Source organism: Dipodomys merriami, unplaced genomic scaffold (assembly GCF_024711535.1).
Source record: "Dipodomys merriami isolate MVZ:Mamm:240054 unplaced genomic scaffold, mDipMer1.0.p SCAF_3, whole genome shotgun sequence".
Taxonomy (NCBI): domain Eukaryota; kingdom Metazoa; phylum Chordata; class Mammalia; order Rodentia; family Heteromyidae; genus Dipodomys; species Dipodomys merriami.
Genome location: NW_027204492.1, coordinates 27467138 through 27493825, shown reverse-complemented (window position 1 = coordinate 27493825; position 26688 = coordinate 27467138). Strand labels below are relative to the sequence as shown.

Here is a 26688-nt window from a genome sequence, read left to right as displayed (position 1 = left end):
CACTGTAGATGAAACAGATTCCTTGCAACAAGAATCTACCAGACTCATCCAAAATGAAATAGACAACTGATACTTAGAACTATTTTAAAATTTTAATTGTTTCAAAACAGCCAAAATATAGATTTCTATATTTAAGTAGATTTATGATATGAATTCAAAGTTTAAAAGAAGAAATAATACAAATCCAATCTTTTCCAGAGCAGTAGAATGGGAACCATTTCCCATCATTTTAATGAGGCCAGCACCACTGTCACAGGTAAGCCACTAATACAATATAAGAAAGATACAGAACAATAACTCACATAATATGGATACAGAAATCATTACCAAAATATTATCAAACATATGCATACAAATATTCATTACTTTATCATGAAGAAAATGAAAATGAAAACCAGCAAATAAGACTTCACGCTCACTAGGATAGCTTTAGTCCAATAAGGAACAGAAATAAATGTTGGGAAGGGTATAGTGTGGTTGGCACTCTGACACACTGTTGGTGAGATGTGAAATGGTGCAGATCTTTAGAAAACACCTGGTTTACCAAAAAGTCACATAGATTCATTAAGTGACCCTTTATATATCTAGGTATATCATATGTGCACAAAAATATTTTTTTGCTAAGAACACCAGCATTTGCAATTCTAACAAAATAATCCTTTTAGACCCTTGAGTGTTTCTCAAAGGCATATGGTATTTAGAAATATATCCAAAATGAACACTAAACTTAACATTTAAATCAAATTAGCTAAGTGAAGAAAAGATTACTTAGCTCTAATTATGTATTTCTACTATAAAGATACAGGTTTCCAATTCTGGGTATTATTATTCTAATTTTACAAAGAATGAATACAAGGTCAGCCTGCCTATGAAATGGATCCAACTTTCAGTTCTGCCACATGGTTTCTACACTACACTGAACAAGGTACATAGAAAAGCCAGTGACCACACAGCCTACACCGGATTTCCTTCACACATCATGGAACTTTGGGCCCTCTGTAACTGTAATATCCTCATATGGAGCATTCTGGGTGACCTCAATCGCCTGCTCTTTTTTCAGGAGTAACAAGCTGTAAAATGCAGAAGCTGTTTGTCTTCGGTCACTGTTTTTGCAGAATTCTGCCAGACTAAAGGACTGTTTTCCTGTGCTGCTGGATGCCTGGGGACGTAATTTTAAAAAAAAAAGGGAAATAAAGGGAAGCAACGTTGTTAGATGTAAAGCAATACAATAACCAATCAAATATGGAAAAGTATTCAGAACTGCCTATAATATTTTCCAAAGGACAAATATAAATGACTAACAAACTTAGCAAGAAAACTTACACCACTGGTCACTGAAAACCTATTTTTCTTACTGCAATCACACACACAAATATTACCTCATCTTAATTTCAGTAAGTACTTTCTAAGAAAAGTCCAGGTACATATGAGGATAGCACTAGGAATTCACTGTTTCAGTATGCAGTGCCTTAGAAAATATTGAGCAAAACATAATCTGTTTTATGGGCTGTGCAACTCTCTTTTCTCCCCAGGCATTCATTCTGATCTGGATTGACTTTGAGTTCCCTGGATGGCTATCAAAATACAGCAAGCATGCAACAGATTAGAAAAACACTGATTTATTTATTTATTTATTTTTCCCTGGTGTTTATAGTTGTAAAACCAGAAAAGTGATAACAGAGAAAATATTTGTTAAGTATTTAAATGAAATTTATATTTTCCAACAAATTATATTTTATTTGAATTTTCTCACTCATGGACTTTGAGGTAGTCTTTCAGATTACAGGTCAAAATAATGTCTATCTGTAAAATGCACTATTTTATGAGGAGTGTGACTTTATAATGAGAAATAGTGTTATTGGCTTGGGTCTTAAAAGTTTCCATGGCATATTCAATGGGGGAACTAATGGATTTGGTGAAGATAGATTCAGATACAGAAATCTTTCGTTGAACGTATAATGGAAAATGCTATTTCAGTACAAAAGTACTTGATCTTGTCATCACTAACCTAAATTCTTAGACAATACTGCCTTACACATGAAATGCATACATGATCCTGCAGTACTCTTATTTACTAAAGAAATTTCAGAACAGTAAGAGATTAAACATGCACTGCAAATTTAGGAGATTTGTCAATATCCTAGCACTATTCAGTGTTGGTCTCTGGTTATATTACCTCAGACTGTAAGGTATTTTTATCCTCAACAATGCTGTCCATTGATTCCTGAGTAACAGCACCCCCAGTTTGGGGCTGTTTTAACTCTTCCTGGGGATTTGTTTCTTCTAGCACAGAGGTCTCTGAATAATCAAGGAAGTAAAGAATGTTTCATCAACATACTTGTCAGGTTGGAATTGGGATATGATTGCTACTAAGAAGACTTCAGACAGACAAACTTGGAATACAAGAATACAGGCAAAGGGTGCTCAAACTTTCTTTGGACTCCTTGAAGTCTCACATATTCATCTTCTTTTTCCCTTCTTTGACTCTGATCACCTCACTCCCCATCCTCTCCACCATCCCCTCCACACTCACTCAGGTGGATTGTCAGTAGATTCTAATGTCTTCAAAAAATGTGATGGGAACATAATTTTGCTTTATTACATTACAGTCACAACAATAATCAGAACAATTGATACTCTATAAATCCTTTGTGTGGATGGCGATTTGTAATGTTTCAAGTTAGTTGTATTAAGTATAGTACTTAACCTTATCTGATTTTTCATGCTAATTGTTTCAAAGAAAATTATCTGATTTTTCATGCTAATTGTTTCAAAGAAAATAAATATAAATATTTCTCAGAGGTTTGTGAATCCTGACTTTGTGGAAGATAGAGGTTATAAAGATCAAAAGTAAAAACTATCTAAGTGATTATATATATATATATATATATATATATATATATATATATATGTATGTATGTATTTCATGTTTTTGGAGGAGGCTGTACTGTGATTTGAACTCAGGACCTTGCACTTACTCTATCACTTCAGCCACACTTCTACTGTTTTTTATTTTTCATACACAACCTTCTGTTTCTTGTCTGGACTGGCCTTGGACAACCATTCTCCTACCTAAGCACCTATGTAGCTGGGATTGCAGTGTAAATCACAACCCTCAGATTGTTTGTTCCGATGGAAGGGGATGTCTCACTAACTTTTGCCTGGGTTGGCCTCAAACCATGATTCTCCCAGCTTTCACCTCCCAAGTAGCTAGGATTACATGTATGAGCCACCATATCTAGCAAGTTCAACTTTCTAATGAAGTGTCTGAAACTTAATCTAAAAAGCAGACAAAACAAAATATTTTATTATTTTAAGTTAAAATATTCGTCAAGTGCTATCATTTACTATTGAAAATAAGTAACTGGATCTCATTTTCATTAGGAAATATAAAATGCAATTTTTGTTTCCAGGAGTCTCTACCTCCACTCCACCCCCATCCACAGCACTATGAAGTCTCACCTACTACATGGCATGTTCCCTCTTCTTCCCTTCCTGGCTCCTTCTGCTCAGACGTTCCACGTTTAGTAAACAACTGTAAAAACAGACATTTTTACATCATCTCTCAGAACTTGTAAAGCAATATGATATAACACAGCATATATGAGCTAAGGTAAAAAATTATAATTCATATACACATATTCAACAAATTAATTTAAAATGAAGCAAAATTACACAAAATGTAATTGTTTTCAAATTCTGCTGATTGATTTATTTATGAGAACACATTGCACTTATGTCAATGGAATGGGAACTGTTACCTTCTTCAATTCATTATAAACCAAATCATGGGTAGCAGTTGATAGAAATTTTCCCTTCTTCTTTGTCTTCATTAATCTTTGTTTAGGAGATACATTTTCTAAAAAATTGGATGTGTCCTCAGAAGAAAGTTCCTCTTTACACACAGTTTGGCTACTGATTTCCTCATCCAGCAGTCTCTTCCTTTTCCTTAGATTTTCCTTAGCAACACCTAGATACAAGAAATGAGTGTGATTGGTTGCACTACCTTGGAAAATTATATTCTGGAAAATTATAGTGTATATATTATGTTATATGCATTATTATTATACATGTAAGAATATAGAAGAAACAGGTTTCACAACACATCTGCTCAGTAGCATTCAGAAGAAAATCCTTCTCTTTGTGTCTAAAAATAGCCTTTGCAAAGGTTTTACACAGTGCATGAAGACCCAAATGCTGATATTTTTTTTAAATATTCACTGAAAGTGCTTTGGAGGGACATTGTTCACCTACTTTGGGACACCTGCACATACATGGAGTAAAGGCTATACTGACAGGGAAGTTAACCTATCTGGAGCTTCTAGAAAATGTCCAGGCTACATAATGTCTTCTGAAACATTATGTACTTGTCCAGCATAATTTTCTTTCCCTATTGAAATTCATATATGCATTCAAAGTAACAAGATAGCTGCATCGGATTTAACTCCTTCAGAGAAATCTGCATAGAAAAGCAGAAGTCAGTCTTTAATAAAGCTGAAAATGGAGAGAAGGGATTAGATAGATCAGATTGAAGAGCTGCAATCAAAGTCAAGAGAAACAGGAATATGGTAAGATCTTCGAGGGATAACCATGTAGATGGGAGTGTTGGTACAACTATGAACTGTTGTGGATAGTGACAAGCAGTTCTAGAACCTAAATTCTACCTCAGATGGTAGTAATACCAAGGCAAAGGGTACAAAGCGGGCTCTGAGGATGGAATTTTCCCTCAACCCTGTGGAATAGAAGCTCATCCAGAATTCAGTTAAGTAAACAGTACAAAGCTTTACTCCTTTTATTCCTGAGTTTATGTCCAAACACATATCTCAATTTATGACTTACAGCAAGAATGTGCCTAAAAGACATAGTTATAGGTTAGATTCATACTTATTCTTTTTTTTAGATTCATACTTATTCTTTACTCTAGAAAATATGTTTAATGGTGGAGGGCACAGTGCTGTTCTTCTAATCCTCTCACTCTCATATATGATATTCACTACATATTTATTTATGTTGATTAGGTTGAAGTTTGCTTTGAATTTTGGAACTAGAATATCACTACATAGCTCAGGCTGGGCCCAAATCCATTATGCAGTCCAGTCTGGTCTTATATCATAATCTTCCTGCTTCAGCCACAGAAAGTTATGGGATTATAGTCATGTGCCACCATGCCAGTCATAAATCAAAATGTTTTAAAGGAGCTGGGTGCTGGTGACTCATACCTGTAAATCCTAGCCACTCAGGAAGCTGAGATGTGAAGATCACTATTTGAAGCTATCCTAAGCAGGAAAGTGTGTGAGACTCTTTAACCACCAAAAAGCTGGAAGTAGAGGTGTGCCTCAAGTGGTACAACAGTAGCTCCCAGGCCCTTAGCTCAAGCCCCGGGACACACACACACACACACACACACACACACACACACACACACACACACACACACACACACACACACACACACACACACACACACACACACACTCCAACTTCTTAGAGGTAGATACCAGGTTGTTTTCATTGTCTGTCCACCATAAAATAATGTGTCAATTACTTTTTTGAAGTCATGAAGTTTAAATTCAGGGTCTCACACTTGAGTCACAAACCACTTGAGTCACTCCTCAAACTCTGCTTATATTGATGATAATTTTGGAAATGAGGTCCAGTGAACTTTTTTTCATAAACTGGACTTAAACCACAATCCTTCAGATTTCAGTCTCTTGAGTAGGTGTGATTACAATTGTGAGTTTATAAGTATCTAGCTTCAGTAACTTCTTGAATTCAGTTTAACTGCTTTTAGTTCCCAAACTGAACCTATGTGTGAACAGGGTTGAATCTAACAAAAGAATTACCTTGAATGTCCTTCAGACTTTTCTCCCACCATATTATAACTGCTATTAGTACACTGACTACAATCAATGCATCCTAGATTATTCACATATATCAAGATGAATATATTAGGATATCATAAACAAAAGTAAACCAGGATTTCCTCTGACCTGATACATCAGTTGGCTCAAGAGCAATTCCTTTCTCTTCAGTTGATAACTTTTCTCCACCCATTTCTTCATTTAAAAGTATAGATATGTTATCTGGGTCTTCTGGTTCTAATTAATTTCACCATAAAAGTGAATAGGAAAAAATTAGGTTATGTGGCAAAGTATAAGAGTGTATATAAGTTAAAATGACAATGAATTGGTTAGTTTATACTGCTAATTGAGGCCCTATCTGAATGCTTACAGTCCTGTGCTTAAGAGAGGCAAAGAGGCTCAGTTATACAGTCTGGGAGCCACAGTGTTTGGGTGAGACAACTCTAGCTCCAACTTTTCCACATGTGAAGTTTAAGGTGAGGCCAAAGTCATAGCAGCAGTGAAAATAGTAGTATAACTCTAATAAATGACAACATAATCTTGATATGTATCTTGAAAAAAATATATTGTTGAGCCATTGACCAACTGACACATAAATATCCTTAAGTAAACATGTAACTCTTCTTACATTTTCAATTTCTAACACAGAGTTAGTAAATAAAACACCGAGAATTGTGAAGAATCAAGATGTGGTCATTGTACTCCTCACTTTGAAGGAAACAATCTGAACAATCTCAAGTCATCGGAGGTGCTGTCCTAAGAATTTCAAGCTGGAAAAATAGCCTCACATTTGCAATTTATCTCCACTTTTAAAAGAATTAGCTAATTATACTAAGTGCCATTTTTATTATCAGGTAACAGACATTACTTTTAAGATTTGAGAATATAGTATTTGATATTTATGTGTGTATCCATACTAATCATAATATTAGCTAAGTACCCTTCAGCTGACTGTTCTCAGCATCTATCATACTGTTTTATAACTTCTGAAGGAAGAATAGAAGAATGGGAGGGGTACCCTTCTTTATAATTTTCCCCTATCTTATACTGCTAATTAAACTCAGAAATGTTGAGGTTTAATTTCAATGTCAGTATCTCTTCCACTTTCTACACACAGAAGACTTTCAACTTACCCAAAACAGGAGAATTAGGAGGCACTGGAATGTCTCTGGTCAAATGCATGGTATCCAAGAAGTTATCATCATCATCATCATCTTTTATCACATTGTCTTTAAAAAGTGTATAAATATTTCAAACTATTGTCATAAACATGTCAAACTGTTAGTTTTAAGTGAACATTTATTAATATTACTTTATACAAAGTATCATCAAAGTATAACCAGATTTTAAGTACATTTGATATGAATAGCTTACAAACTATCTTTTAAATATGTGCCTTTGTCTTAGATGATATATATCCTAATTCTATAATTTTATAATAGAATATTAAAAATATAAAAATAATATAAGATGCTAGAAAGATCATCTTATACAGATGCCCCCAAATTTGTGTTAAAGAAGATTTTGTTGCTCAGGACACTGTCAAATACGGTTTTTTTTTATTTTTTAAATTAAATTTAATTTAATTTGTGAACATACTGTACAGAGGGGTTACAATTACATGGGCAGGATAATGCATACATTTCTTACCAAGCATTGCAGCCTCCTCCTTTGTTTACCCTTCACATCCCTTCCCAGCCTCAAATACTTTTTTAAGGACTATAGTAACCTCATTCTTTTTTCTACAACAATAGGAATTCAAAACAGGCAGTAGTTCCCAACCTTTATCAAAAGTGTGTTTAAAGGCATATGTTATTTACTTAGACCTAAGTATACTACTTCCTTTTTTAAATATATAAAAATTAATTGACCCACGTGACACAAACTTATCTGAGGCTTTATTTTTATGCAATGAATAATATTGTAGAAATTTGACTTTAAGATTACATTTGTAGGCAAGATGATGGATTGAATGCCTCTACAGTTTTTATCTTATGAGTGAGAAGAATTCAATGACACGAGTTACTAGATTCTGAGTAGGAAAAGAATGGAAGCCAAAGGTACAAGGCATTTGTAGAGACTCAGGAAATGACAGAGGCAACCATAGCAGAAAGCAAGGGTCAAGGAGTTTGTACCTGGTGCCCAGCTACACCAGGCTGGGAGTAAGGAAACCAAAAACACCACCACCAGGAAAAAATCAGTTAGTCCTCAGGAGAAAGTGCCAAGTTCAGCTGCAGGAAAAATAAATACCACCCAGCCACAGGTATTATTACCAGCACAGGGAACAGGGATGCAGGGATTAATTTAACAAGAGTCACTGGCCTGAGAACTAAGACCTTCAGTGTCTCTGCTCTCACAGAGATCAACAGATTGCTATCTGGAGAAACATCCTTAGGGGCTCAGGAAAAAGACGCAATCTCAAGTTAACCCGCAGGACACTTGGCCATATCACTTGAGTATCAGTTATAAGAGGCATGAGAGGTGCAACAGAGAGGTTAGCAGGAACTAGCAAAAAATGTTCTTGCTGTGGGAGCTATCCCTCAGCTAGCAAATCAGAGGCTGCAGAAGCCAGAGAGATGGGTCCACCACATCCCAATATTAAATACATGTAGCTTTCCAGAAGTCTGGCAACAAAGCAACCTTTGGAGTAACTGCCTGTTGGGTCAACCAATACAAGCATGAGGAATCAGCTTAAATGCTAAGGACCTTCCCCATGTAACATTTTTGAGGAAAGCAAAGCCCTGACACTCAACCTGGCCAGCAGAGACATGTGTATAGAGAGAAGTGTGTGTGTGTATGTGTGTGTGTGTTTATATAGACAGACAAATTAACAATTTGTATTTTGTTGTATATACATCAGTTTCTTTTTGTTAATGTTCAATTGTTTGGTATGTGATATATTTTAAATTGAATAGAAGCTACGTAACTTTTAACTTCTACATTCCAGCATATGCATCTCCCGTTTGATCTATTTTGTTTCTCCCTTTTTTTGTTATCATCAAACCTAACTCCCAATATCTGTCTTTTAGTATTAACTTTCAAATTATAATACTATCTCCTTTCTCTCCACATTTACACTCTTCATCTAGCTAACATAGATTTCTGTACTCAGTAGTACAAATAAAAATCTTCCAGGATAAACAAAATGTAAAGGAATTGGTCACTACTAAGAAAGTACTACAAAAGATAGTTAATGCAATCTTACTCTAGCAGAAGCATATGAAAAGTGGAAAAATACTTGAAAGAATAAATTAAACTAGAAGAGTACATTAGCAAAGTAGAAAAGGGTCAAAAAGATGCATCATAATACAGCAAATGGCAGGAAATATAGTGTACCTTTCATTATTATTATTACATTTTAATAGTGTTAGCTGTCCAATCAAAAGATGTAGCATGGCACCTAGGATCACAAAACAAGATGGGAACACTTTTTGCCTAAAGAGACATACCTTACTGCCAAAGACAAACACAGAACTAGGATGAAAAAATAAAAAGAGATATTTCAAGCAAATGGACCCTGAAATCATGAATGAGTCATCATTCTCATAGCTGATAAAACAGATACCAGGTTAAAATTAGTCAAAGAGACAAAGAAGGGAATGATACATGAAGAGGAAATCAGAGTTAACATATATGCACCAAAAAAAGATAATCAGGTTTATTAAAGAAACACTTCTGGACTAGTAATAATTGCAAACCAGCAAAATAATTTGAGGAGACTTCAATACATCATGCTCATCAACAGGGAGGTCATCCAAATAAAACATCAACAAAGAAATATCATAATTAATGACAGCATAGACCAAATTCATTTAGCAGACATTCACAGAGTATTTTATCCAATAGATGCGCAATACATATTCTTCTTACCAGCCAATGGTACTTTCTCCAAAACATAAAATATTCTGAAATATACAGAGAGTCTAAGAAAATATAACAAAATTAAAAAAACTCTTTATATTCCAGCAGATCATAATGAAATTAATCTAGAACTAAACAGCAAAAAAATATGACAGAAAATGAGCAGAAGATGGAAATAACCCTCATGTTTACAGACTGGCAGAATTAATGCTGTAAAAATGGCCATACCATTAAAAGCAATATACAGCTACAATGCAATACTCATCAAAATCCCATTATCATTCCTCACAGAATTAGAAAAATAATCACTCTAAAGGTTCATATGATGACACAAAAGACCCTGTACAATAAAAGCAATTCTAAGTAAAACAATCATCATTGTAGGTATCATTATAGGATACTTGAAATTATGCTACAGTGCAAAGTAATAAAATCAGCTTGGTATTAGAACTAAAGCAGACCTAAAGACAAATGCAACAGTATAGAAAACGCAGGGAAAAAAACATACAGATAAATTCAGTACATTTTTTTTTTGGGGGGGGGGTCCGGTCATGGGGCCTGGGTGCTGTCCCTCAGCTCTTCAGCTCAAGGCTAGCGCTCTACCACTTGAGCCACAGCACCACTTCCGGCTTTTATTCTTTTTGCTTATGTGGTGCTGAGGAATTGAACCCAGGGCCTCAGGCATGCAAGGCAAGCGCTCTACCACTGAGCCACCTTCCCAGCCCTAAAATCAGTAAATTTTTTTCACAAAGAACTCAGAACATTCACTGGAGAGGATAGCTTCTTCAACAGATAGTTCTGGGAGCACTTCCTGTCTTACTTTCAAGAGACTGAAATTGGATCTCCATCACACTCTGAATAAAGATCAACTTCAATTGGACCAAAGAGCTCAGTATATATTTAAAAATTCCAATCTACTACAGAAAAACATAAGAAAAACTCTACAAGTCATTATCACAAGTAAATATTTTCTGAATAAGACTCTAGGTGCAAGAATTTAGAAATAGGGTTATCAAATTTAAAAAATCCTGCACAACAAAAGATACAATCACTAGAACAAACAAATCACTGAGTGGGAGAAAATTCAACAGATAAAATATTAATATACAGAATAAAAATAACTAAAAAATTAGTGAAAGAATAAATAATCCAATGTAACAAATGGAGACCGTGTTTAGATGAAGAAATACAAATAGCTAATAGATACACAAAGAAATGTTCAACATACTTATAGATAATAGAAACTCAAATCATATGCTGTTGGTGGGGAAGAAATACAAATAGCTAATAGATACACAAAGAAATGTTCAACATACTTATAGATAATAGAAACTCAAATCATATGCTGTTGGTGGGGATGGACACTAGTTCATGCACTATGGTAACCAGCATAAAAAAATTTCTCACCAAACTAAAAATAGGACTCCATTATGACCCTGCTATATGATTATTGGGCACATGTCTAAATGATAATATATCAATGTAGAGGAAAATACCTTTATCAATTGCAGCATTGCAGACAATAGCCAAACACTGTAATTAGCCAAGATTCCAGCAACAGATAAATGGATAAAGATGTAATGCATGCATACATGATGGAATATTATGCAGCCAAAGAGAAAGTAAAATAATGTCATTTGAAGGAAAACATTGAATTGCAAAACATATTGAGTGAAACAAACCATGCTCAAAAACCATGATACCATAATGTTTTTGCTCATTTGTGAAAGCTAGACCTAAAAGATGTATATATTTTTAGATAACATAAATATATACACATGTATATATATATGGATAAGTATAGAACATGAGTTTAAATAAGGAACTATTTCAGAGAAGTGTAATGGAAAAGATAAATAAGAGAGTGAATAATTTTGAGATATATTGCAACTATGAAACAGAATAAAGAATATTATGAAAGCTGTTGATCATTAGGGTAGGGGGTAGAGGAAAGAGAAACTGGCTTTGTTCAAGCAGCGGGTACTAGTGAGAGAGAATTGGGCTAAAAGTGTGAGGGAAGATAGAAAATATTGAAAGAGATTGTTGGCATGTCTGAAAATCAAACAACAAAACCTCTTGAAATTGAGCTAGGAATAGGGTAGGTGAGTAAGGAAAAGTAAGAGGGGAGGAGGGTGAATTGCAATACCTTGTTTATCATGCAAATTTCCCAATGCAATCTTCTATTGTATGTTAATTTTTTTAATGAATGGTAGAGGAATGGAGAGGAGACTCATGCTCACAGTTATAATCTTAGCCAACTGGAAGGCTGAAATAGGGAAGAATTTGGCTCAAGGCCAGCATGGGCAAAAAGACCCATGAAATCCTGATTAATAGCTAAGTATGGTGTTTCTCAATTGTCATCCTACCTATTGCCACAGGCTGAGATTTAGGATGATGACAGTCCAGGCCAACCATGGGCACAAAAGTCTGCTAGACACTATATCAACTGAAAGGAAGTGGGCATGATTCTATATGCCTGTCAGCCCAGCTCCAAGGTTAGATGCAGGTCCAAGAAGGTTAAAGACACCTTATCTCAAAAATAACAAGCACAAAAATACCTGCAAGTGTGGCTAAGTGGTAGAATGTCTGTCTAGCAAGTGTCAGGCCCTGAGTTCAAATCCCCGTACTCCCAACAACAAGATTCAGAAAATACCTATGAAAATGATGCTTTAAAAAAAATCTAGTGATGGAGGAGAGACCTAAATTATGAATATCTTCAAAATTGAAACAGATGCAATTTACATTAAAATTGAAAGCATTATAGTTAAAAGACATGTAAATCTCTAGCACTTTAGAAGGTTTAGTGATTCTGAAAATATCAAATGAACAGAACCTAAGTTAGAATATTAAAAATCCTAACATCAATGACAATTATATTACAATTTACATTCTGTCAAACTATTTCCTATGTCTCTTATAAAGGCAAAACAAATGACAAACTAAAAAATCATTAAAAACACAATATAAAATCCTTGTTGTTTTTAACGTACTATGTGATTTTTTTGTTTCTTTTGTATGTTCTTCCCCCTCTGGTTGTCACTGTATCTGATTTTGGTACCCTGAATCTTGTATATACTGTTATCTAATTTGGGGAGGGGAAGGGAAATAATAAAATGCTGAAACAAGGACACGGGATGACCTAGTGCAACAATGATACTCACAAGACACTATGTGGGAAATGAACTTTACAATGGGGGGGAGGAGTGGGGAAGGTGGGAAAAAGAAGGGAAAGTAGGAGAAAAACAAAGGAGGGGGTAACAGTGTTCGACAAGAAATGCACCTTACTCATATAACAGTAATTCCTCTGTACAGCATCTTTACAATAAAATAAAATTTAAAACAGTAGTAATCTTAAATACATAAATACAAAAAAAAACATTACAAGTTTTGGACAGTATAGAAATACAGGAAAGGATCAAGGGAGAGAATATAATTTTTCCTTAACCATGGACAATGAAATTCTGTTGAAATGAAGCTTACATTCACCATTCTCATCTGGAACTACAACATGCTGCCAGTTAAAAAGAGTACAGTCTCACAAAAATACAAAAGGAATCAAAAAGGGGGAACAAATTAACATTGTATGTTTACCTGCACAACGTGTCTCCTCCATTTTAGCAAATATTCCACTGAAGTCTTCCAAAAGATATTCCTGTTATAGATTCAAAAGATTCACAAAAAGAATGTATCCTGGCATTTGAAGTACAATGTTTTGTTTAGGGGACTTGAACTCAGTACCTGATGCTCAGTACCTGATGGGTAGCTCTCTACCAACTGAGCCACGCCTCCAACTTACCTGAAGTACAATTTTTACTTTTCAATAATTTCCAAAGTACTAAAATAAAAATTAGGTTCTTAAGTACTATCCTGAAATCGTAAGAATTTCTTCCCCTTAAAAATAATTTTTAATTATATTTATTTTGTATTTATATTTAAACGATTTAGCATTTAAATTGTAAAATGATTAATATTATTTGGCTTATTCAACAAAGGTAACCAGATGTGGAATTTAGGGGAAGTATGCTATTATTAATATTATGGGAAGAATATAAATCCCTCAGTCAGTCAACCCAGATTCAAGTTTTGTTTGGCTCTGTTGCTGAGGCTGAGTTGTTTAAGCTTTGTCAACTTCAATTTGTTATATACTTATACACAATTTCTTACATTCTTATTTTGTGCCAGGCATTACTGGATTTTTTTTACATATGAATTTAATTTTAATAATGTCTATTCACAAAAGAAAATAAACCCAACCTCAAGTATGCTAAATATTATGTCTAAAATAATACAACTATTTAGTAATGAAGGAAAAATTAAATATAAATTTGACCACTGCACAAGTTCCTAAAAACCGCCACACTTTATGGAGTTTAGATTCAGGCTCGTTATGATGATCAAATAATTCATTCAGTATACAGCTAAGCACAGTACCTACTACATAGCAGCCTTTCAATGTAATTAAAAGCAGGCAAACTTTGATCAATGCCAATGTCACCTCAAGAATCAAAACATTAAATTGAAACCTAAACATTGTGCAACCCATGAAAGTTCCCTTACTCTGGTGGAGCATTCCATTCTATTCTGGGCCTGGCCAGGAACACGCGCCCTTTGCCCCCAAGAGACCATAGTCTGTTTTTTTGTTTGTTTTTTAATTTTCTGCTTCCTTGTTAAGACCCATATAAGCCCAACTCCAAATCGACCCTTTGCACAACCTCCGATCCCTCAGGAAGATTTGCTGCCACTCACTTTACCCCATTAAACAGTCCTCACCTGTCAAAACAAAACCGAAAAAGAGAATACTAAATGATTGTGCGACCCAGAAATCACATTTTCCCATCAGATAGCTAGAGATTTTAATAGTTTGTGTCTCTTTCTTCGTTTGTACTGCTTTAGTATCTTACAGTAAAATCCAGTTTATCTTCGACGGGAGGGGAGTAGATAAAGAGAGAAAGGGGGAAATAGAGTTATAAAATTCAATACTTATTTTAGAAAATTAAGACAATTGAGGGAAGGGGTGTGGTTGGAATAAAGAAATGATTAATGGGGTGAAATTGATCAATATACACTGAATTCATATACTAGTTTGAGTGGCAAATGCTTTGTACATCTAAAGATTAAAAAAAATTAGCCAGGCGCCAGTGGCTCACTCCTGTAATCCTAGCTACTCAGGAGGCTGAGATCTGAGGATCACGGTTCAAAGCCAGCCCGCGCAGGTAAGTCTGAGAGACTCTTATTTCCAATAAACTACCAGAAAACCGGAAGTGGCACTGTGACTCAAGTGGTAGAGCACTGGCCTTGAGCTGAAGAGCTGAGGGACAGCACCCAGGCCCAGAGTTCAGGCCCCACGACCGACAAAACAAATAAATAAATTTAAAGAGAATCACAACCCTTGGGTGGAAAAAACTATGTCTATAAGCCTAGCTACTCAGGAAAGTGAGCTTGAGCACTGCAGTTCCATGCTAGTCCTGGTAAGAAATACTATAAGGCACAATTTCCAAATATTCAGCAAGAAGCCAGGCTACTGGTGGGTGCCACGTTCCCCAAAGCACAGAGTAGAGAGGGACCAGGGGAATGAAGGGAAGGGGAGGGCAGGTGGGGAGCGTGTCGCACCACACCCAGGACTCCTGCCACACTCGTCTACACAGAAGAGGAAATCTGAAGACAGGTAGAACAGTGGCTGAACTGTCCATCTTTCCTGCCTACCACGTGTACACCATTTTGCCTAGCTGGTGCCTCCCGCCCTGGACACAGGCCGTTACTGCTGCCGGCATGTCTTCCTGAAGCCCGACCCACACCATGAGTGGAAGAGTGGAAAGTCCCTATCACCAAAGCCACCTCAGTTCCTCTGCTAACCCTGAAGATCCACAGCAACAGCTATTCAGCCCACCACAAAACCCACCTCCCACCCCGTGCCCACCCAGGACAGTAGGCTGAGGCCTACTTTCAGCAGGGTCTGAATGAAGAAAGCTGTGGCCCAGCAGCGTCGAGCTAAAATGGAAGGAATTTGACCGTTGGGCTCCTGCCTTATATGTGACCAAGGTGAGGGGCGTGGCATGGGAGGCGTGGCATGAAGCACGTGGCACAAGGGACGCAGAGAGAAGTGACCTATTAGGGTCCTGGATTGTGGATACTGGGGGTGGGGCTTAGGGAGGAGCTGGGCCAGAGGGGTGGGGGCAGGGCAGGGTTGGACTGGTGGCAATGGGCTGTGCCGAAGGTGGCTGGGTGGGGCTAGCTGGGGTGGGGCCAGTCGGGACTGGGTGGGGACTAGACAGGGCTGGGCGGGGCTGGGTGGGGAGGGTGAACTTCCCGGGCAGAGTTGGGGGATACTGGGTGGGACCAGGGCAGTTCAGAGCAGGGTTGGGCAGAGCTGGGTGGGGTCTGGGCAGGAAAGGGATAAGGCCACTATGACCTGGTGTGATGTCTCAGGAGCCAAGCTTAAGTTCTGGAAACAGACATCGGATACCTGTACATAGACACATCAGGGGCAGGGCACTGGCCCTATAATCTTGCCATAAATAGCAATCCCTTCTTCTCCATCTCCAAATACCCTTGTGAAAGTAATCTAGTAGCTGCAAGTTACAAGCTAAAGGTCTCTGCAGAAATCACTGAATCTTTTTTAATGCAGGTTTTCTCATCGGTAAAATGGAAATCATAATAAAAGAATCTGCACCACAGTATACTGTAAGGAAAAATACTATAATGTATGTAAGCAGCCTGCAACAGCGTCTTCATAAACATCGGATATTGTTATAATTAAACGAATCATTTACATTAACTTGCGCTTGAAGACCAAAAGTAGTTTCCAGCACAACATTCACTAGTCAAAGCCAATTGCTACAATCAGAAAAATCATACCAGCGCACAAGGATTCAAAACGGATCATGGGGTGCTAAGGGCTCAAGCCTGTAATCTCAGCTAATCAGGAGGCTGAGATCTGAGGATTGCGGTTCAAAGCCAGTCCGGGCAGGAAAGCCCCCATGATACTCTCATCTCCAATTAATCACTGAAAACCCAGAAGTGGAGCTGTGGATCAAATTGGTAGAGTACTAGCCTTGAGCACAAAGAGTTCAATGACAGCTCCCAGGCCCTGAGTTCAAGCCCCCAAACCAACCTAAAAAGGAAAAAAAAAGTGATTTTTTTCTCTCAAGCTTCGAAGTAATTACTAATACAGCTTGGAGGAACTACAATAATATCTTTATATAAGGCTCAGACTCCTTACCTATTTTCATGAGTCCTTGCTTGTTTCTTAAACAGTCTCAGAAGGTAGTTATTAGTTTTCCCACTTGTGTGATAAGGAAGTGATCCAGGAAAAAAAAGCCTGTTCAACAAGGGCCTCATATCTAAAATATACTTAGAACTCAAAAAAATTAAAACCCCCAACAACAAATCCTCAAAGAAACAACCACTTCATTAATAAGAGAGACTTCTCTGAAGAGGAAATAAGAATGGCCAATACACACATGAAGAAGAAATGCTCAGTTTCTCTGGCCAAAAAAGAAATGTACATCAAAACAACATTGAGATTCCACCTCACCCCAGTTAGAATGGCTAGAATCAAGAAATCTGATAACAACAAATGCTGGAGGGGATATGGAAAAAAGGGAACCCTACTGCATTGTTGGTGAGAGTGTAAACTTGTTCAACCACTCTGGAAAAAAGTATGGAGGTTCCTCAAAAGACTCCACATAGAACTCCCCTATGACCCAGCAATCCCACTTTTGGGCATTTACCCAAATGATCACAAACAAGACCACACTAAAGCTACTAGTAACAACTATGCTTACTACAGCATTATTCACCATAGCTAAGATATGGAACCAACCCATACGCCCCTCAGTAGATGAATGGATCAAGAAAATGTGATACCTATCTATCTATATATATGTATGAATTCTATGTCTCTATCAGAAAGAATGACATTGCCCCATTTGTTAGGAAATGGAAAGACTTGAAAAAATTGTATTAAGTGAAGTAAGCCAGACCCAAAGAAATGTAGGTTCCATGGTTTCCCTAATCTGCAATAACTAGTATACATCTAGGATAATCATACCAGACAAGCAGAAAAGGTCAAAGCTATGTACATATGACCATATAAGATAGTATTAAGGGGAACAAACCCCAAGATATGGACACAAGAGGTTTTTTTCTTTATTGCTGTTGTTTTAATGTATTATCTGATTTTTTTCGTTTCTTTTGCATGATATTCCCCCTATGGTATAACCCCTGTTGTCACTGTATTTGATTCTGGCACCCTGCCTCTTGTATATACATTTTTCTAATTTGGGAACGGGAAGGGTAATAACATAATGCTGAAACAGGATACAGGTTGACCCATTGTAACAATGAGGCATATAAGCCACTATTTTGGAAACGATCTTTACAACTTCAGGGGGAGGGGGAGGGAGGAGTTGGGAAGGTAGGGAGGAAAGGGATGGTAGGGAAAAAACAAAGGAGGGGTAACAACGCTCCATAGGAAATGTACTCATTACCTTACTCTAAGCCCTTTGTACGTATCTTTATGATAAAAAAATAAATAAAAAGAAAGAAAAGCCTGTTCAAGGTCACATCATTTTTAATGGCAGAGGCAGGATTTGAACTGGAGTTAAGCTCCCAGCCCCACCACATGGGACATCACAGCAAGCACTCAAGTGAAAGACTGGGAGACTTTGTTGTCACCATGGGAATTGTGGAGAGGTCTGTCGTAAACTTTACTGAAATGATATTAGCTGTAATCGTTTAAGAATGAAGCTTCTTTCCACCCCACCTCTGCATCACATCATGTTAGTGGCAATGTAGTACCTCGGGGCACAACTAAGGCACACAGCAATGTGTGTTTGACTTAGGTGTAGGTCACTCTACCTCTGCGTGGTCACTCACATCTGTGATAAAATCTTTGCTATCCATCTCAGTGTAGGAATGGCTTCCAGAAACACACCTATTACCCACTAGGATGACACCCTCCATGGATCTGAGGGAGCAGGGCCATAAATTCTGTTAGAGGCCAGCAAGAGGAGATAGGTACTTAGGATAAGAAACTGAACTTAAAATATACAGCACCAGGAGCTAGTCTATGGAAAATTCTTACAACCATTAGGCAGATAATTTGCTTCCTTACATGCAGTTAAAGCAGAAATCTATCTGCAGTGCAATTATAAATATACATATTTCTTCTCTTCTCATAAGAGTAGCACAAAGCATAGGATGTTAAGGTATGTATTTATAGAACGTAGTCATGTGGCACTATTATAAGCAGTTGGGCTACCAATCCTGGAAGTCCTGTGTTCCATGATCTCATTGTATTTGGTCATATGTTACATGGCATGTCTGCCTTAGTGATATCTGCTATCTACACATGAAATATCTTATACAGTGTAATAAAATCTTACTCCATGAAAAGGAAAAGACACAGTTCAAAACATAATACACTCTTGGATCCATTGATTAATAAAAAAAAATGTGAAGAAGATAAGTTCATTGGGAACAAACTAAATTTCTCTATTTTTTATATGAAATACTGACTTGGATGAAGAAAATACAGAAATCAAACATCACCACAATGACTCATCAATAAGAAACTAGTTTAATATGTTGTTAGCTCCAATATGTAAAAATTGTCACTATACAATGATATTTGGCAGTTTATGTATGAATGACACTTGGATGTCTCCAAATTTTACAACTTACATAATACTTATGCATTAAGTCAAAATAGTGTACAGATTTCACACAAAATCATTAGTCACTCTTGTAGAAGGCTGAATTATCTCTCTAGTTCCTTTATAGAAAATTATACAACAAAACAATTATATTAGGATTGGATGATCACATACACAGCAAAATGAGAAAAATTATTGAAGTTTCATATCAGGTAGTTAATAAAAATATGCTATACATGTTAATCAATTTAAAAGGAGAAAGATTACTTTGGCTTACAATTTCAGCCTGTGGTCATTTGCTTGCAACATTGCAGGGTTGGCGACAAGGTAGAACATCATGGCAGGGAGGGTATAATGGAAGAAGTCTGTTTACCTCATGGTGCATGGGAAGGAGAGAGATAAATAAGGGTCCCAATCCCCCTTGAGGACATTGTCCAGTAGCTTTCCACCAGGCCCTACCTCTTAAACCTCTATCTTTTAAGCCTTCCAATAGCGGAGACAACTTTTTATTATATGAGATATTGGGAGAGGTATTAACATATTTCCAGGTTTTATTATATTTACAATATTAGATAACTTTTTAAACTATTCCCTGGGCTCCAGCCATATTGGACACCTTCATGGCACCTAGTATTATGAAGAAAATATATAAATATGAATATAAATATTTATAACATGTGTGTGAATATACATGTAACACTGCTTTATGATAAACATGTTTTCTAGGGAGAGCACCAATTAAAACACATGTAATGGAATTTTTCTTGTAAACTTGAGCATTTACACCACTCCAGTCCAACTCTCAAATATATATGCTAGACAATCTTATACTTGTGCATGGGGAGACAGCCTAAGAGGACTTTAAAACACTCCTTTTACTGAATAACACTAATTACTTATTTAGGGTCATGTAATAATTTAAAAAATAGGGTAAAGGCTGGATACCCAGCCCTAAGTTTGTACCTCTGTCCTTGGATCTGAGCCATTCTCTCTTGCAGTCACTTTTTAATCACCTTGGGCTCCAAGATGGACAAGATTTACCCATAATCATCTGTGACAAAAGGCAAAATACCCTTCAAATAGGTGATTTAATTCTTAAAATCTTGTAGCCAAAGGAAGAAAACAGCCTAAAGCTCAGAACAGACTTCTCAAACAATAAAAGTATAACATCTCTGGAACATTTCCCAAAATATGAATAGATAATAATCAACAGGCCCAAACTGTGACTGAAACTCTTTTTAGTTACGACTCTGTTTTGCTCCCTGCCTCCATCCAGTTCCTGTATAGTCAAGTATATGTCTTCACCTCAAAGTCAGGTAAAGATGGGCTAAAATGCCATCTTCCCAAAACTTTCCTGTGTCATGTAACAATGCACTCTGACTCAACACAACTTCAACTAATTTTCTTATTCTTACTTCACTCTGCCTTCCCATTAGCTTCTCCCACAAAGCTTAATTCCCATCCCTTTTCATCTTATATACCCAAATATCTGTAATTATTTCAACAATACTATTCCCTCTGTCTCCTTCCCATTACCACCATGATTAAGGAAGGTCCTTCTTGAATATAAAAATATACTTTTGATCCTATATTCATGTATAAAGATGGGAATAGTAATAGTGGCTCATCTTCTTTAGAACAATTCAAACACAGGACTGGTTTACCACCTACAAACACTTTTGAATCAAGCTTTCTCACCCTGAGAGACTAAGAATCCCACACAAAGTGCCTTGAGCACTAAAAGCAACTGTCAACTGAGACCCTACCCATCCAATCCATATACCACCACCCAACCATCACCTCATCTTAATGAAACTCCAAGAAAATAACAACTGAGAGTATATAGGAAACTGAAAATTTCATGAATCTTGGACACAGATGAATAATTTCCATATCATGAAATTCAAGAAAAATCAAGGCAACATTATGAAAAACCAGTAATGCCACAACAAAGGACGAGGATGAAAAAGAAAGTGCAAACAATATCAACAAAATAATATTATTAATTAAATAAAAGAACAGATGTTTAATAAACTAGAAGAATTTTAAAAATTAAGAGAAGCCCAATAAACCACTACAGAAAAAAAGCAGCTAAATGAATTAAATGTGGCAATGAAGGATATGAAAAAGAAATTCAATAAAGATTTGGAAAGTGGGCTGGAAAGGTGGCTCAGTGGTAGAGGGCTTGCCTTGCATGCATGAGGCCTTGAGGTCAATTCTTCAGCAGCACATAAGCAGAAAAAGCTGGACGTGGCACTGTAGCTCAAGTGGTAGAGCACTTGCCTTGAGCACCGTTTGTCTTGTATATAAGTTCATCTGATTTGGGGATGGGAAGGGAAATCACAGAAATGGTGATGCTGTGACTCAAGTGGCTTACTTCTCTTGGTATAATTTTTTCGTATTTATTTTTTAAATAAAATTTATTGTGAGGGTGATGTACAGCGGGGTTACAGTTGCACACGTAAGGTAATGAGTACATTTCTTTTTGAACAGTGTTATCCCCTCCCTCACTTTCTGTCACTTCCTCCCACTCCCTGTCCCCCAAGTTGTAAAGTTCATTTCCAACATGTTTAGTAAGTGTCACTGTTGAATTGTTTCACCCTTTGTCCCGCCTTTTCTGATTCCTCTTCCCTCCCCAAATCAGATGAACTTATTGTAAGGTCTGCTCCTGGATGTGGAGCAGACTCCACCCTCCTCGAGAAGACTCCACCCTCCTCGCAGTTGCCTGAGTTACCGAGGCAACTGGCACACCTGGAAGAGGTCACATCTGCATCCCCTGAGGTCACATCTGAATTTGATGTGGCCACACCTTTCTCCGCCCATACCCTAGATAAGGCCTAGCCCAGGCCCAGACGCTGTCTTTCTCAGCTCTTTCCTTCTCAGCTCTCTTAGCTCTTTTCCCAGCTCTCTCTCTTTCCCAGCTCTCTCTTTTCCCCAGCTCTGTCTCCCAGCTCTCTTTCCCAGCTCTTTCCCAACTCTTTCCCAGCTCTCTCTCTTTCCCAGCTCTCTCTTTCCCAGCTCTTCCCCAGCTCTCTCTCTTTCCCAACTCTCTCTCTCTTTCCCAGCTCTCCCAGCTCTCTTTCCCAGGCCTTTCCCCGCCCCATGGAGGGCCAATATGGCCTGGTGCCAGCCAGAACTATGAATAAACCTACCCCTTACCTGAATGGTGCTGTTCTTACTCGGCTATCTCTTTTTAAAAACCTAACACTTATATACAAGACAAAGGGTACAGAAATCAAAAACAGTAACAATAGAGAATAAACCAAAGGAGAAAAAGGAAAGAAAAAAGAAAACAATTGAAAACTATAACCAGAAAAAACCTCTTGTTTCTATTTCTTGGAGTTCATTTCGATAAGCATCACTTTATATATCATATATAATAACTAGAATATGTCTATAAATCTACATGTTAACCTAATTGATAGTAAAAGACAAATAATTACACTTGGACATGTTTAATTAAACAGCACTAAATGCAGATCTTCCTTATGACCCCACAATACTATTACTGGGAATATGTGTATATACAAATACATAATATGAAATATTACATAGTCATAAAAATGAAATCATGTTATTGCAGGAAAACGGATGCAATTGGAGAACATCATGTTATGGAGCAAGACAAGGCATGCTCAAAACCAAAATTTCATTTTTTTTAGTCCTATGTATAAGCTAGAGCTAAAAGACATATATTCATAGACATATATATATATATATATATATACACACACACACACACACACACACACACAAATATAGAATTATTTATGTGGAAAAACATAGAACCTGAATCAAACTAAGAAACTACATACAAAAAGGGAAAAGATAAGAGAAAAAGAGTATATTTTGTAATACAGTCCAAGTATATATGAAAATAGAATAAAGAACCTCAATGAAAGCTATTGAGCCAAGTGTTGGTGGCTCATGCCTGTAATCCTAGCTACTCAGGAGGCTGAGATCTGTGGATTGTGGCTTAAAGTCAGCCTGGGCAGTGAAGTCCATTGTATTCTTATCTCTAATTAACCAGCAAAAAAAAAAAAAGCTGGAAATAGAGCTGTAACTCAAGTGATAGAGTGGCAGCCTTCAGCAAATAAAGTAATAAACTGAGACTTTTTAATACCATACTTGGATGTATATAACTCCAGTGTATATGTTCACATTTTTCAATCCATCTCAATTTGGATATATATATATAATATATAATATATATATATATATATATATATATATTACTGGATTTGAACTCGGGGACATTTGCTAGGCAGGCAGGTTATCAACATGAGCCGCATCTCCAGTCCTTTTTCTTTGTAGTCATTTTTCAAATAAGGTCTACCATTTCTGTTCAAGTGAGCTACAATCTTCTTATTTACTTCTCCCACATAGCTGAGATGAAAGGCACACACCTCTTCTTGGTTGCGATTCAGTCTCATTAACTTTTCTCAGGTCTGGTCTGAAACTGTGCTCCCAATCTCTGCCTCCTGTGTAGCTGGAATTACAAGCATGAGCAAATATTTCAAAATCAAAAGGAATACAAAGAACCCTGGAATACCTTGTAAACATTTTCTCCCATTTGCTTTGACATTTGTGCTCTTTCATTTTCTTCTCTCAACTTTTATTCAAAAATAAATTTATTTTTACTAACACATGAAAATAGTCTTAGGTTTTCTTAAATGTTTTTTATGTTTTCAAAAATATTTCATAAAACATGTTTATGTTTTACATATTAATGAAATGTTTACACAATGCATTGTGTAAAGTTTAAACTAGGCAAGCATATCTATGTCCTTATTTATCATTTATTTGTGGTAAAATCATTTGAAATCCATTCTTCCATCTTTGAAAATATATAGTACATTAGCATTATCTATTGTCCTCTAGTATATGATAGTACACAAAAACTTTGCTATCTAATTGTAACTAGGTGCCCATAAAATTCTGTCAAATTTTGTAATCAGAATTCTACTCTCAACCTCTACAAGATCCATAATTTTATATTCAATGTTAGTGAGATAACATAGCCAAAATTCAAACCCAGATTTATATAGTTTTACTTGGTTCCTACTAAATGCTAAGGGCCTTCCTTGTGTGCCTGATGCTTCCGATGAAAGATTTCACTGAAAAACATGTTCAGACTACCTTTGAAGAATCTAAAGCGGTCCTGCATCCCCCTTGTGTTCTCTTAGGTCTGTTAAGAGGGAGTAGGATAAATAAATGATATGATTGTTAAATAATAGTTTGCTTGTGCTGCTCTTGCTGATTATTGAACTTCATTATACCTTTTAATGAGGTCAGGCCTGTCAATTTGTGATACAGTTGGCATCTTAACAGAAATTTCCAGGCATAGAAAAACAGGCTAATGGGGGGTGGGGAATGGGCAATAAAGAAGCATGAAAGTGGTAATTGGGCGCCCTCTTATGGATAATCTGGGTAAGGATCTTCTTTTTTTTTATTGTGAAAATACTGTACAGAGGGGTTACAATTACATGGGCAAGATAATGAGTACATTTCTTACCAAGCATTGTAGCCTCCTCCTTTGTTTCCCCTTCCCATCCCTTCCCATCCTCCCCCCTCCCGCCCGCCCCCACCCAATCCTCCTCCCCCTACCCCAACCAAAGTTGTAAAGTTCATTTTCGACATAACGACTTGTACATCTCATTGTTGCAATGGGTCCACCTGTATTCCTATTTAAACGATATGTTTTTTCCCTTCCCCTCCACAAATTATACCGACATCAAATACAGTGAAAGCAGGATCTTCTTGACAGATCTCTGGATCTAATTGATAACTTTGGAGGGAGAGGAGTGAGGGAGGTGGGGGAGAGGAGGGATAGTAGGAGGAAAAAAAAAGGATGAGGTAACAATGCTTGACAAGAAATGTACTCAGACAGGCGCTGGTGGCTCCCGCCTATAATCCTAGCTACTCAGGAGGCTGAGATCTAAGGATCACAATTCAAAACCAGCCCGGGCAGGATAGTCCATGAAACTCTTATCTCCAATTAACCACCAGAAAACCAAAAGTGGAGCCCTGGCTCAAGTGGTAGAGCGCTCGCCTTGAGCTGAAGAGCTCAGGGACAGTGTTCAAGCCCCATGGCCAACAAAAGAAAAAGGAGAGAGAAAAGAAATGTACTCACTACCTTACTCATGTAACTGTAACCCCTCTGTACAGCATCTTTACAAGAAAATATTTTTTTAAGTTAGAACTTGAAGACAGTTTAGTGAGCTCTCTATGAAGAGACTCAGGATCAAGTATTGCAAGTACGGAGACTGGGTCTATGCTTCCCCTAGATAATTGGCCCTTGATTTACCCTGTTTCCCTAGATGATTTGCTTTTCTATTGGGTTTAAGTGTCTTCATCTAGTTTGCTTTGCTCATGTACAACACTTGTTGGGTTTGATACCACACACCATGTGTGTGTGTGTGTGTGTGTGTGTGTGTGGTTTGGGCCTATATAATCTTTGTGCTAGCTGCATTGGAAGCTGCTGGTCTTTGAGAAAAGAGTCCACCAGCAGTCCTCCGGCTCTCCAATACAGACTCATAATTTGGCCTTTTAAATGGCGGCTTCTCTGTTTCTTGCGACTGAGTTTCCTTACAACCTTATCAGGTCATGAGGAACTTGATTAGTGGTCCACCTGAGGTTAGATGATGATGGTTCTCTGGCTCTCCTAACTCTCCTGATGAATTTGGAGAATAACTGGAGAGCTTGAATGACTTTTACTTGGACCATATGAATTTCAAATATAAACAAAAATTGAGTAACTATAAAATATCCCTTACGGGGTGCCACAAGTTCTATGTAAATGTTACAGTTTAGTGGGAAAGTCAAAGAAAATTAAAATTGCATTCTTTGAGTCTTTCATATACAGGTATACAAGTGTCTATGGTTCCACATAATCTTAGTCATCAAGATAGAAAAAAAATGTTCCCCATTTGTGGGCACCTTCATTATTATGGCTACATCTACTGAATGCAATATTAGTACTGATGTAGTATTTATACGCACGCCTCCTTACCAGTGTACCTGTGGCCTGATAACTATTGCAATGGTTTGGGCCATCTTATTTGGAAACATAGAAGACCATGAAATAACTACTCTTATGGCTAAGCTTAATTTGGAAGCTAAATTGCTCCAGGAGTCTTTTCTCTATCCCATAATCCCATCTTGCATGTGTGCAACACCTGACGTGCTGTTACACTGAACACTGATTATCGACATCTCAAGGCTAGGCACCAATTATACCCTTAATTATTAAAGGCTAAAAGGCAGAAATATTTCAAAAAATTTTAACAGAAACCAGGCGCTGGTGAATC

The 26688-nt window shown here is 37.0% G+C and overlaps 1 protein-coding gene and 1 long non-coding RNA gene across 2 annotated transcripts in view; both read right to left on the bottom strand.

The window, feature by feature from the left end:
• Positions 1 to 235: 235 nt before the first annotated feature.
• Positions 236 to 15777, bottom strand: LOC138839756 (double-strand-break repair protein rad21-like protein 1). The gene is made up of 8 exons (XM_070039318.1): positions 15664 to 15777; positions 13314 to 13374; positions 6995 to 7090; positions 5991 to 6098; positions 3762 to 3970; positions 3463 to 3535; positions 2177 to 2298; positions 236 to 1159 (listed from the first exon to the last, which is right to left on the bottom strand). The coding sequence occupies exons 1-8, from the start codon at positions 15775 to 15777 to the stop codon at positions 971 to 973; spliced, it is 972 nt and encodes a 323-aa protein (XP_069895419.1). The 3' UTR covers positions 236 to 970.
• Positions 15778 to 23824: 8047 nt separating this feature from the next.
• The window catches only part of LOC138839378 (uncharacterized), a 31888-nt gene continuing 29024 nt past the window's right edge, over positions 23825 to 26688 (bottom strand). Inside the window, exon 4 of the long non-coding RNA XR_011375958.1 lies at positions 23825 to 23867. This is a non-coding gene — a long non-coding RNA (uncharacterized lncRNA). The remainder of the gene's footprint in view (positions 23868 to 26688) is intronic.

Excerpts from the sequence above, each read along its gene's own strand:
- LOC138839756 (XM_070039318.1), bottom strand. The coding sequence starts at position 15,777 with ATGCCACGCCCCTCACCTTGGTCACATATAAGGCAGGAGCCCAACGGT. Across the intron at positions 13,375-15,663 it reads TCATTCAGACCCTGCTGAAA|GAATATCTTTTGGAAGACTT; the intron begins GTAGGCCTCAGC and ends AATCTATAACAG. Across the intron at positions 7,091-13,313 it reads GGAGGAGACACGTTGTGCAG|ACAATGTGATAAAAGATGAT; the intron begins GTAAACATACAA and ends CACTTTTTAAAG.